This window comes from Diplotaxodon limnothrissa, linkage group LG22 (genome assembly GCF_057381915.1).
Source record: "Diplotaxodon limnothrissa isolate DT_005_m linkage group LG22, D_limnothrissa_male_GT1.1, whole genome shotgun sequence".
Lineage (NCBI taxonomy): Eukaryota > Metazoa > Chordata > Actinopteri > Cichliformes > Cichlidae > Diplotaxodon > Diplotaxodon limnothrissa.
Window position 1 is genome coordinate 2893902 of NC_140616.1, and position 14208 is coordinate 2908109.

At 39.4% G+C, this 14208-nt stretch overlaps 1 protein-coding gene and 3 pseudogenes across 1 annotated transcript; 3 read left to right on the forward strand and 1 right to left on the reverse strand.

The window, feature by feature from the left end:
* Positions 1-5431: 5431 nt before the first annotated feature.
* Positions 5432-6587, forward strand: LOC146609142 (pro-opiomelanocortin-like). Its single transcript, XM_085347034.1, has 2 exons — positions 5432-5548; positions 6054-6587. The coding sequence occupies exons 1-2, from the start codon at positions 5432-5434 to the stop codon at positions 6585-6587; spliced, it is 651 nt and encodes a 216-aa protein (XP_085203160.1).
* A 2242-nt stretch (positions 6588-8829) lies between these two features.
* On the forward strand, positions 8830-9311 carry LOC146609143 (Ig kappa chain V region 2717 pseudogene; annotated as a pseudogene).
* Positions 9312-10437: 1126 nt separating this feature from the next.
* LOC146609144 (Ig kappa-b4 chain C region pseudogene) lies at positions 10438-13395 on the reverse strand (annotated as a pseudogene).
* A 144-nt stretch (positions 13396-13539) lies between these two features.
* On the forward strand, positions 13540-14021 carry LOC146609145 (Ig kappa chain V region 2717 pseudogene; annotated as a pseudogene).
* Positions 14022-14208: the final 187 nt, after the last annotated feature.

Consider the following 14208-nt stretch of genomic DNA (forward strand, 5'->3'; position numbering starts at 1 on the left):
ACCTGGTAAAGACCTATAGTAAACGTTTGACCTCTGTTATTGCCAACAAAGGTTATGTTACAAAGTATTGAGTTGTATTTTTGTTATTGACCAAATACTTATTTTCCACCCTGATTTACCAATAAATTCTTTACAAATCCTACCATGTGGATTCATGGATTTTTTTTTCACATTCTGTCTCTCACAGTTGAAGTGTACCTCTGGTGCAAATTACTGACCTCTGTCATCATTTTAGGTGGGGGAACTTGCACAATCGGTGGCTGACTAAATACTTTTTTGCCCCACTGTATACGACGAAACCCTCACACAAAGGAAAATCTACTTCAAGCAATGAATGGAGCATGGTGAGATGGGAATCTTGCCAGGGCTGGATTGGGCATGCTAAAGGATGCTTTCCTTGTTGCATCGCAAGGGAGACCATAACATATGATGTGGATGAAGTCGTGTGGCCTGACCCAGCACAGAGATGCTGAGGCAGATTAAATTATCTGAATATGCTGTAAAAATATATATATTTTTATGTATATGTAACTTTTTTATTGCAGTTTTTTTTGTTAAAATGTGAGTGCAAGAATAAATGAATGAATAGATGATGATTATTTTCCAGCTATCCCACAGCGTTTTGTATTTATTTCTGTTTGCACATTGGCTGGTTTTGTGTGGCTTTTGACAGTAGTGGTTGATTTTGATAAAAGTTAAAGTAGTTTTGGGTCAAATGTTTGGTTTTGCAAGACAAGTTGAAGGTTTTGTGTGTGTAGCTTGAATTTTACAGTTTGTGTTTAGTGTTTTGGGACAAAGAGATGAGATTTTAGGAAATGTGTTTTAGCAATTCAGAAAAACTGTAATGAAACATGCAACATTTCCTGGAATTAGTGATACCATCACTCACAATGCTAGAGGCTGTTTACACAAACATTTATTAATGATTTCAGTTTCTGTCGTTTAGACTACAAACCTGCTTTTGAAGCCAGGAATCAGACTGCCACGGTCTGTGGTCAAATGGTGTTTGTGTGGAATGCAGGATGTGGACTAATGTTGAACTCACTTGATAAAACAAAAAACAAACAAACAAATGAAAATTAAAAATCAAAATCAAACAGGGCAGGACAATAAATGCAAGTTCAAGGACCCTCCTGGGAAATAAGAGGCACAAAGCACAAGGGGACACTCAGCTAATATATACAGAAGGGTGATTGGAGCAGAAAGGAGACACCTCGGGGACAGAACTGAACTAAATCAGAATAACAAGCAACAGAAGAAAAGTAAAACATGAAAGCAAAGACAGATGACTATCAAAATAAAGCAGGAAGTGAGTAAACTGATATGACAGACTAACATACAGATTTGACACAATGTGACACAAGGAGAAGACTCAGATGGTAAACAGATTAAGCCTTAAACAGGATACTAACAGCAGAAACGTAACTAAATAAGTTTCAACAATAACAAAACTAAGAACCAAATAGAAGACCGGGATGTTAAACAGGCACAAAATGAAACATCTGGATCCAAAACCAGAACCCCTACGGTTCCCCCTGCAGGTAGCTTGCTCTCAGGACTTAAGACCACGTGAGTCCAACTCAAATCAAAGATAAAGACAAAGTGTTGTCTAACTGAATTCTTAGCTGCAAGTTAACTAGTCTAGTTTTCAGAAAATAGATGTTATCTTTCAAATGAACTCCCTCATATTTATTTAGAGTTGTAGTGAAATGTTTTATGTATCTAAATACTTAAAGTAAGGTGTGGGTGCAAGCCAAACCCTAACTTTAAATGAGTCTCTGGTGACTTGATGGATGTTAAAATGTAAAGGTGATAAATGTCAGAGCTCAGTATTCATAAAGAGACGTTCCTGGTGAGTTTTTGGGAGAAGCGGAGGAAGGTAAGGAGGTTAAAGCCATGGTTCCTTCACCTTTCCCATGGTATTACCAGCACCCGTCTCCATCAGGGTCATCATTACAATAGAATTAGTTAAATCACCTGAGACTTAATCAAAACTTTACCTTTGTAGTCATACATTGTGGACTCAGACAACAAAAAGATGTGAATGTTTGTGTAGAAGTCCAAACTCTTACTCACACATTTGACCCTCCTCTTCCTCTTTGTTTGAACATGTCAGTCCGGTGCTAATCGGCTAATATGCTGCAGATATTTACAACACAACAACATCAGCAGTGTGGGGATTTGCCACGGTGTATTTATCTTCACTGATTTTTCTGACTTTATAGTCTGAGAACATCAAGTCTGTTTGTCTGATGGGCACTGCACACAAATCTGTCGATAACAGTCTAAAAGGAGACGGCCACTCGGGAGCGAATCGTCTACCGAGGCCATTGCTCGTTGCTTTTTAAAATAAAGAAAGACATTTAATGGATTCTTCTTTTGCAGATGCTCCATTCCTGCAGCAAATTTCATTAAAATTTTCCTGGTAATTTTTGTGTAGTCTTACAAACTGATAATTAGAGAAGTGCCATTGAAAACGTACAAACAGGCACAGATGGAAACAGCTCATTATCAGTTTTCTGCTGGTCTGATGTCATAACATGAACACATTATAAACACATTTTAATACTACGATGAGTATGCTCACAGGTCCAATGTATTTGTACTAAATTTAACTATGTTACTTTCTACTTTGGATGCAAATATTAATATCAACATTATATAGTAAGTAATTAAAATAACCAGCTGGTGTGATGATAAAGAGATTTATACAACAATACCTAAACAATAACCGTCCAACAGCACATCTGCTTAACTGCATATGACTTATGACTAGCTTGCAAAACAAGTATCCCAGATAAAAATATATATGAGCTTAATAATAAATAAATGTAACAAATAAATAATAATACAGCAGTAAGAGGAAACCCACAAACAAACATCAGTGTCAAAAATAATAACCACATTACTCCAAGAAACAAGTAAACAAAACAAAACAAGGAGAAAAAAAAAAAAAAAAGAAAGAGTCCCTCCATCTAACGTTAGCCAATCAGACCATTTCTCACTCTGTCACAGTCTGGCAGAGGCAGACTGCATGTATTGTGAAGAGTGGACCCAAAGTGCAGACATGAAGGAACTTGGACCAAAGCTTGAGTATTAACAATAAGCGAGCCGTTTAATACGGCTGATAAAGTACAAAAACAAAAGGCAGATGCACACAAGAAACAACTTAGCTAGAACTAAACTGGGAAAACAAAATGATAAACACAAAAGGCAAAGAACAAAACCTTGAACGGTGCAAAAAACCTAAACATGGAAAATCCTGGAGACGTGACGTGGAACAACAGACGACCTGACAAAGAATGAACAGAAACACACAGACTAAATACACACAAGGGTGATTAGGGGAAGTGGAAACACATGGGGAAACAGCTGACACTATTCTGACATAACGAGACAAAGGAAGCAAAGCTGACTACACTGACATAGAACACAGACCTTCAGAATAAAACAGGAAACATGAGACGCAGATAAGACAATATAAACTTGACAACATAAGCAGCATGAAACAGGGAGAGGGAAACTTAAATACAGGGGTAGAAAACACAAAGAGAAACTAATAAACAAATGAACTTAGCTACCCTAAAGAACTAAAACATAACATCCAAATGAACGAAAACTCAAAACGCTGGGTCAAAAGACCAGGAACGTGACACACTCTTCAGACTCCTTCAGAAAGAACAAGTTCACTGCAAATCCTACAGGGGGGTGGCGGTGTGATTGGTTGGAATAGCAGTGTGACTGAATCCTCTGCTCTGGGTCAACCCATCACAAGCTGCAGCTACACTTGCAAATGAACACACAATCACACTGGAGACACCTCGTGCACAGCTTCACAGAGGGAGAGAGGTGTAGACTGTTTTTGCTATGCAGTTCTGTGCGCCACTAAGTTAACCTCTATGCTGATCAATATTGCATCATGCAGGAGCGAATATAAAGATTGTGGAAGGCGGATGAAGCGTGAATATGGCAACGTGTTTACTGTGGGGAAGTAACTTTGAAGCAGAGTCAGGACAGGCTTCGTGGTCTGAACATCACGAGTGTCAACACAGGACTTCAGTACATCTGATGGTTGTTTTTGTCAAACATGACTGACCCACAAAGCCAAACGCTGACTATGAAGTTCTTACAGAGGATGCAAGATGTTACAATTAAAATATTAAAAACTAGTTATTTTAATATGCACACAACCCAACAAAAGGACGTTTTACAGCTTCATTAAAAAAGAAAACAAAAATGTCCACAAAAGTCCCCAAGTCTTTTAAAAGTCCATAAATCAGGCTTTTAAATAAACATATATTTTTTTCAGCAATCACAGACAAACCTGTTAGTTGTGAGAGATTCAGAGATATTTCTGTGGGATTTTAGATGTGACCTGTCAGACATTTAAAAAATATATAAATAATGTCCGACTGCTTTTCCAAGAAAGTTTAGCCCTGCGAGCTTGAGCGAAAGAACGATGAGTGTCCCTGTTTGGAGGGGTCGAGCGATGGGAGGAAGTAAGAACGTCATCATTGGTATGTTTGTGCTTTGGTGACAGGGTATAAAATCAGTCAGTGCATCAGAGGAACAGAACAGCAGAAATCTGTTTCACTGCTAAACAACAAACTGCATCAGACAGAGAGTCAGAGGGCAGGTGGTGAGTGTCTTCATTATGTGTTGTTATTTATTTACTTTATAGTCTTTTATTTATTTTAATATTCTAAGATATAACAGCTAAAGCAAAAGCAACAGAACAGATTGTTTATATGTAATGAAGATAATTTTATATTAAAAATTTCAGCATTTTACAGTGATGTGAATGTTTGAGAGAATTGTACTTTGTTACTCTGTTGCATAATTTCTTAATTTTTTATTTTATTTTAAAAAATGCATTAACTTAACATAAAAAAGTGAAGAAGTGGTTTCTCTGATGTTTGATTGGTATAAATGTAATGTTTAGGAATGCATACTGCGTATAAATACAGCAATGCAATGACACATGTCGCAAGCTTTTGATAGAAGACAACATGAACAAAATGTGTCATTTAAAAAATTATTTTATGCCTGATTCACATTTTCATTCCATTGTTTGACATTTACTTCTTACTTCTGTCATGTGAAATTTTGTTCATGTGTGTTTTCATTCTGTCTCCCTGTGGAAATATGGGACTATATATATATAACTCTGTAGAGTTTAGAAACTAGAATATTGGTGAATATATCGAAAGAAATTTGAGAATAATTTGATTTTTGCACTATAAATGTCTTACCTTTTGACCTCTTAACCTAACCTATTGTTTAATTACAATTATCTTATCTTATCTTATCTCATCTTATCTTATCAGAGTGCATTTTGGAAGAAGACACTGATTTAAAGCCAGGATGAACTTAACCTGACTGTAACTGTGGTTGTCTTGTACTGTGTATTTCAACAGCAGATGCACAGAGAATGTGTCCTGTGTTGCTATTGGTGGCTGTAATAGTAGTGGACGTGGCCAGAGGAGCTGAAAGTCAATGCTGGGACCATCCCGTCTGTCAGGAGGTCAACTCAGAGAGGAGCATGATGGTAAACGCACACACACTGAGGCTGAACCAAAGCTGTGAAACTGCAGGCCAAGAAGAGCTGAGGATAAATAGTGAGAAGTGAGAAGTTTACCGTGCACAGATGATTTTAAGGGCCCAAGGTTGCATACAGACAGATTTGTCAGTGCTGCTGACCAAGTAGAATTACAGAGGTGATTCCACCATTCAGCGTTTCTGATTGATAACTGACGTCTTGATGTAAAATGTTATAGAAATGACAGAAAACGAGGGACAGAAGACCATAAATTCAAGGCCACAAACAAATCATTAATTTGATGCAGCATCATGATGGACTGTATATATGAGATGAGTCACTGTGAAGTCATTTACTGGGTTTCACTGGTAGACTCAGCATGGGTGGGTTTTCAGCCTGGGACGCCTGAACTCCCATCATTTGAGATTGGAGCAAAGGGAATTATGGGAAAACGTTATCATCTAAAATTTGGTCAGATGATAGCCTTTGATGGTTTGCACGTTTTGTCCTGCAGGAGTGTATTCAGCTTTGCCACTATGAAAACAACGAGAAGCCCATCATCCCTGGTGATGCCCACCTGCAGCCTCCTCCCCCATCGGGCCCTCTTTCTCTTTTACCTTTCCCTCCGCCCTTCTTCTCCTCTCCTCAGGCCAAACGCTCCTACTCCATGGAGCATTTCCGCTGGGGGAAGCCTGTTGGGCGAAAACGCCGCCCGATTAAAATCTATACCACCAATGGTCTGGAGGAGGAGTCGGCGGAGCTTTTCCCCGGTGAGATGAAAAAGCGGGAGCTCGCTGGTGAGATGATGACGATGGACGATAACGAGGGGAAGTTAGCAGAGGGGGGCCAGGAGGAGGTGCCAGATGACAGCCATGAGAAAAAAGATGAAATGTACAAGATGAAGCACTTTCGCTGGGGCGGCCTGCCGGCAAGCAAGCGTTACGGCGGGTTCATGAAGAGCTGGGACGAGCGCAGCCAGAGGCCGCTGATCACGCTCTTCAAAAACGTCATCAACAAAGAAGCCCAGGAGGAGAAGAGGGAGCAGTGAGGAGGGAGAACAGAGGGAGGGATGGAGAGAAGACGAGCAGACAGAAAAGTTTTATTCACAACTGCAAACAAGTCCTGTGACTAAATACAAGATGTGTTTTTGTCATTGCCACATTATGACAGGGTTATTAATCCATGAGTGCCGCATGATGTAATACGTCCATGAGCAGGAAATATGAAATTATTTGAATACCCCAGTTTTCCAAGTTTTTGGATATTTTGATTCAAAACACGGTAACCACAGATCCAATCAGCCTTTCTGTACAAAATAACGTTGGGGCTGCTTTCCATTTGTTTGAGCTGAATAACCAACGAGGAGAGAAAAGAACAAAGGGAAAGAGAGTGGTCTCATGTCACTCAGGTTAATAATGTTGTCTTATTCAGGGGTAAACAAGGAACAGTATCTTTCCCATCATGTCTGTAAGTCCCTGCCTCCCAGACTGATATACTGGACCTAACACAGAGTTCTCGATGCTTCAGAAGAGTCAGAACTTTCATTGAGGTCATTACACTGCTGTCATTATAATCCCCCAGAACAAAAGTACAGATTTAGTTTTATTGTGACAGATAACGTCCAATGGAAGCTAACAGCTCGCTCAGTGAGATGCAAGTAATAAAAAGGATTATTATTAGTATTATTTTTTTTAAATCTTTGTCATCTTTGTGCCAGAAATGAGAAAGAAACACAGAAAGAAGATGAGCGAGAGAGAGTGGGTGAGAAGAAATGTTTCATATAATGCAAAAAACCCTGTAAATCGCATAAAAACATAAAGATATTTGCAAGCAAAAAATACAATGCATGTTGTTTTTCTATCTGATTCAAAGAAAAATACAATTTATAAAAACTATATAATAAAGATTATTCCTCACGCATTTACATTATAGCCATATGATGAATAACTGATTATAGTGAGTGCTTCAGTAACAGCTGATCAGCACGTGTGTGTAATACCACACACAGGCCACCAGAGAGCAGCACTGTTATACAGCTTTACAGACACGTCCACGGCTGATCAATTGAAAGGTTTATTGTACTTTATTAATAAATTAAATGCTTTACATGTGACACATTTCACAGAAGTCGAGCTCAATAAAGAAGCTTCAAGAAAAAAGCATAGAGTCAAACCAAGGACATTACTCCTGCAACATGAGCATTGTCTACGCAGCCAGAGGTATTTATCTTAATTTGAATTAAAATCATCAAAGGTTGCTGAGTTTTCTTCTGATTTTCAAGCATTTTAGTTTTATACAAATGCTATAACTGTATTTATGACTTAGCTCAGTTTAAAATGAGTTTTAACTGACAGATTTGCTTCATCATTTTAAGGGATGAAGGGTCCTGTCCTGGCAACATCTGACTAGAAACTAGAGCAGCAGATGAGTCACAGAGTCCCTCCTTACTCAGTACTATGTTAACAGTCTTTACAGAAAGACGTTTAGACATTTAGAGAAATTAGGATTACAGGAAAAACTGGAAATTTAATTCATTGTGATCTTCAACATATTTCGGTTGGCTCGTGTGATGGGGCACGCAATCAATGGTGGATCAATGTCCCTCTTAAGGGAAAATCTGGGACTTTCCACCATTTGCCTTTTAGAACCAAAGAAACTTCTCGGATGAAACATCCTCAAGAACTTACAGAGGTCCAGTCGCTTTATTTCCAGACTCCTAAGATAAATAACTAATAACACATTTTACATTGATTTATGAATACTAAAGTATAAGTCCACGGTCATTAAGTGTGATCCTTTACATTAATTTTAGCCAGACGTAATGAATCCTATGTGAAGTGTGTCCCTGTTGAATATGGTCCAATGGGTTGTACCTTCACTTACTTTTAGTCTGCAGCAAATCTATTAGTATATTTACATATAAAGATTGTGTTATTCTACCCCACGCATAATCAGCAATTATAGGAGAATTTTTTCTTAAATAGACAAATGTGCACAAATTCTAATTATTAAATTACAGAAATGAAAGATTAATAACTAATGATATTTTCTTACTATCTGAAAAATTTACACTTGGTGAAGTATTAACATTTTTAAGTTTTTCATGCAAATTTTTGTATATGGATGGATTACTGTGCAAAAAAAGGCATTTCCATAGAGAGGCACTTTGCATCAGCAGCACCATGCTCCAGTGCTCTGGGAGAGTTTATAGTCCTGAGAGTTGAACACTGGATGACTGACAGCTGTCCTTCATCACAACAGAAGCCACAGAAATCCTCCTCATCAAAAACATGACTTTGATCTGCGTCCTCATCTGGACTCTCCTCTGCTGCTGCTTCACAGGTAAAGTCCAGAGAATCAAACTCCTCTCCTCTATCAACATCTGTCCCTCTGAAATGAAGCCCACAAAACCATGAAGCTGCTTTATGTTTTTGTCTCTGTGTCCTCAGAGTCCAGAGGACAGATCACAGTGACTCAGCCTGGAGCAGTGACCTCTGCTGTGGGAGGAACTGTGAGCATCAAGTGTACGACCAGTCAGGATGTTTATAACAACAACTATATGTTCTGGTACCAACAGAAAGATGGAGGAGTTCCTAAACTGCTCATTCACTATGCTAGCACTCGAGTATCAGGGATTCCAGCTCGTTTTACAGGCAGTGGATCAAACTCTGACTTCACTCTAACCATCAGTGGAGTCCAGGCTGAAGATGCAGCAGTTTATTACTGTCAGAGTGATCACTACATTAACAGTCAGAGTGTGTTCACACAGTGAAAAACAGTCGTACAAAAACCTCCCTCAGTCAGACTGAACAGAAACTGAAGTGACTGCTGCAGCTGGAAGATACTGCAGAGACTGATACAGTTCACTGAGGACACACACACACACACACACACACACACACACACACACACACACACACACACACACACACACACACACACACACACACAAAATGAAGTGATTCATCACAAATTTGTGTCCTACATCGCATGTATGTTGTGTTCAACTTTCAAATATATATTTAACTAAAGAACAAACGTGGGCCATTAACAGATACCAGGATAAGTCTTGTTCATGACCTTTGACCTTAGAGCAAACACTGAATCTATATCAGGATAAAATAATCTGAATCCAAAAATCTGAAAATGTTCCTGATCAGTGAGGCTCAAAATAAAAACAACACACCTGTGAATTTAAGTGTAAACATATCATCAAACATGAACATGAGTGAAAAAGCTGTTATTGAACCGAAGGTGTTTTTTCATATTTTGTTCATGTCATCATTCATTTAATCTTCTCCGTGTTCGTCAATGAAATTAAAACTTTGTTCTTCAGATTCTTTCTAATCACTCCTTGTATTCGTTGACTCTCCTGTCTGTGAGTTCTCCTCAGAACAAACAGCTCATTAGAGACACTAAAGACTCTTTCTTCTTTAGACTTGCTTTGTAGTCTGGTGAGACTGTTTCCATGGCAACCGGGTCCCAGCATTGCTTCATGAACCAGTCTGTCTGGTACAGGTGAGCAACACCACCAACAACCTACCACACACATTTAAATAAACATAAAAATAACCTGTACAACTTTAAAACTCCTTTTTCAGCTTTTGCCAAAATGCAGATCTCCTTAATGGTTCTTTCAGCCTGTGTTTTATTTTACCAGTGTAAAATAAAGACATCATGTTGGAGTGCAGAGTTGGTCTGAATTCTTCTAAATGAAACATATATTCATCAAGTGCAGGTTTGTAGATTTGAATAAAATTAAATGTCTGATTCAACCAAAATTCACTTTGCAAAACATCTTTATTACCTAAAACATGAATGTTGTCATTATGAGAAAGAAAATAACAGTTTTAGTCTGTATTTGTTCTTCAAAAAGAAAGATGGAGAGACAGTTACAGAGTTGAGAATGAGAGCATTAAACCAGTATCAGGTTGAGTCAGGTCAGGACTGGGAACACTGGTCTCTCCTCAGTGGCTCTGAGACCAGAGCCTGGCAGCCCTGGGTGGCCTCACAGGTCACAGAGCCCACCTTCATCCAGCGGTCTGCAGGGAGCCTCAGGGTGCTGCTCCAGCTGTAGAGGCCGTCGTTCTGCAGCACCACGGGGCTCCTGCTCTCCTCCCAGCTGATGCTGCCACTGCCATCCACCTTCCAGGACAGACTCCAGTCTGAGGGGAAGCCCTTGTTGGCCAGACATGTGATTGTTGCAGTCCCCTGCTGTAGCTCCTCACTGGAGGGGGGCAACACTGTCAGGACGGGACGGGCATCACCTAGGAGACACCAATCAGCTTAGAGCACAGGGAGCACACAGCTGTCAATCAAACCACAGACAGTCGGACACCTTTACTGTAAGAGCTGATTTTCTCCGTTAAGAAGTTTCTGTCAGGTGTTTTTTCTGCTCCACCAGTCATTCACTCACACATTGTTTCACTTCCCTTTAAGAAACCTCTCATGCATATCAGCACAGAGAGAATCATCACACAGTTTGAGCTGAAATATGTTCAAACTACACTGGAAATAAAAGAAGCAGAAGTGGAAACATTTACAAAACAAGTTTAAAATCATCAATATTGTACATGACTGACATTAATATTAACTGGAAACAAATAAATAGAATAAATTAATTAATTCAGCGAAACGAAATGCTCTTCATGTATATCTAAAACAATTTTTAAAATTCACACAAACTCAAAGTAATTTCAAACAATACTTGAAACTTTTTCTTCTTTATATTATTGTTAGATTTTTTTTTTCGGTTTTAATTTGACTGAAATGTAGACATAATATTTTGACAGAGCAGATCTGAATTATCCTCCACAACACAAGAGGATGATAAAAAATTCCAGCATCAAACTTATTGTAAAGCTACGTGCTTTTCTCTTAAAATCAGAAGAGAAATTGTTAAATGCACTTTAATAAAAAGACAGTATTTGATAGTAAACCAGAATAAACTTACGTCCAACATTCAGTCTGGTTCCTCCACCAAAAGTCCACCACAGTGATACAAACTCATTGAGGCGCCGTACAAAAACCTCTGACTGTAGAGAGACGCGGCTCTCTGACTCTGAGACAAACAAACTCAACTAAATAATTCACTGTTTGCACAGCAGCCACGACTCAGCTGATGTGACTTCTTCAAATACCATCATACAATGTTAGTTTAAATACAGTTCAATCCATGAGCTTTTGGACGATCACATTTTTTTGTCCTGTCCCGTTCGGCACTGAAGCAATCAGAATCATTGTCTGAAGGCCAAGAAAAATTCTCAACAGATTTATTTTCTCAAGTGAATCAGTGCCATACTGGTCCACTTGATTGATCTTCATTATTTTTTATTTTTTATTTTTTTTAAATGATTAGAATTGGAACAGATATAACCGGGGGATCGTAAAGACAAAGACAGATAAGAGAAGTTTAAGAAAAGTAGAGGGAAAGAAAAACAGAGGGGAAGAGGGACAGTGAGAAAAGACAATGAAAACCCATGAGATCACCTGCTGGAAGAAAAAGAAGAAAACAAGCAAAAAGAGAACAACACAGTAGGGAGACCACAGCAACAACCTAGATAAGCATAAGTAAGAGTAAATAATAAAGACTGAATGCTACTGAGCAGCACAAAAGACCGACAGCAGACGATATGCTTAGAGGCAGCATCCAAGGAAGACGGTGAGTGTCTGTGCACACCTGTGTGCGTGAGTGCGCTTGTTTCCAAAAGGTTTCTCCATGTAACTATCTAATAGTAATTGCGGGGAACCATAGCACTGCCCCCCAGGACATGGAGCAAGCACGGAGGACATCCAGGACCCAGACATCTAGATTCCCCCCAGAGCACAAGAGCCCAAGCAGGACCACTGGAGGGACAGCCGCCTCCCTCCTAGAAACAAGCTGGGGAGAGCCCCAGACGGGTGTGTGTGGGGGGGGCGGTGAGATGGAGTCTAAGACCCAACCAGACATATAAACATAGACAAAGCTCTTCATAAAACATGCCTCATCCACAGACATTCGTATAAACACTAAATCCTATGCCTGAGTGCTTTCTATCTAGCATTGAGACAAATGTTCAGCATTTTACTCTCACCAGTCAGAGAGTCTAAAATATTTGAAACTGTAGCCTTTTGTGTTTGTCACTGATCAATATCTGAGTAATATTATTCATAATTAGGCACTAACGCACATGGTGTCTTGATGCACGCTCAATCATCCAGGTAAGTAAAACCCACAAAGTAGTGTTGGACGTAATGTTTTCAGGGGGAGAAACGTTTCGTCACTCATCCAGGTGACTTCTTCAGTCTCAGCTGACTGCAGGTTTCTCCAACCTTAGAAACAGTGCATTTGCATAATGACTGAAACCAGCCCACTGAAGGAACAATGAGCTGGGAGGTCAGTTCCTTGATCATTAATATGCAAATTCTCATGACCATTAATGAACAGACACTGATCAATGGCCATGAGTAACACACATGGTCTGGTGCAAAGATTCAGTATAAGTTCTGACGATGTGCTGCTTATGTTTTTATGCTGTAATCTTTATAGTGTAGTACAGAGCACGATGAAGAAATGATGACTTTTCTTCGTGCAAATATTTACCAACTGTATTACCAGATTTTAAGTACGTCACAGAATAGCCTGCCCAATCCTCACAACCAAAGCTTGCTCAGCATAAGATGCACAATGTAAAACTTTAAAAAAATGCTTTTAAAAATAATCAACAAAACACAAATTGTTGAGTTTATGAATAACTCAATGGATTAATTAAAAAGAGAAAGAGGAAAAAAAGATGAAATTAAAGCAGACAGGAATACCAAATCACTGATTCTTGAACACAGAGTAAACCTTTTATAATGGACAAGGGCATTTCCATGATTTCCATAGAGAGGCACTTTGCATCAGCAGCACCATGCTCCAGTGCTCTGGGAGAGTTTATAGTCCTGAGAGTTGAACACTGGATGACTGACAGCTGTCCTTCATCACAACAGAAGCCACAGAAATCCTCCTCATCAAAAACATGACTTTGATCTGCGTCCTCATCTGGACTCTCCTCTGCTGCTGCTTCACAGGTAAAGTCCAGAGAATCAAACTCCTCTCCTCTATCAACATCTGTCCCTCTGAAATGAAGCCCACAAAACCATGAAGCTGCTTTATGTTTTTGTCTCTGTGTCCTCAGAGTCCAGAGGACAGATCACAGTGACTCAGCCTGGAGCAGTGACCTCTGCTGTGGGAGGAACTGTGAGCATCAAGTGTACGACCAGTCAGGATGTTTATAACAACAACTATATGTTCTGGTACCAACAGAAAGATGGAGGAGTTCCTAAACTGCTCATTCACTATGCTAGCACTCGAGTATCAGGGATTCCAGCTCGTTTTACAGGCAGTGGATCAAACTCTGACTTCACTCTAACCATCAGTGGAGTCCAGGCTGAAGATGCAGCAGTTTATTACTGTCAGAGTGATCACTACATTAACAGTCAGAGTGTGTTCACACAGTGAAAAACAGTCGTACAAAAACCTCCCTCAGTCAGACTGAACAGAAACTGAAGTGACTGCTGCAGCTGGAAGATACTGCAGAGACTGATACAGTTCACTGAGGACACACACACACACACACACACACACACACACACACACACACACACACACACACACACACACACACACACACACACACACACACACA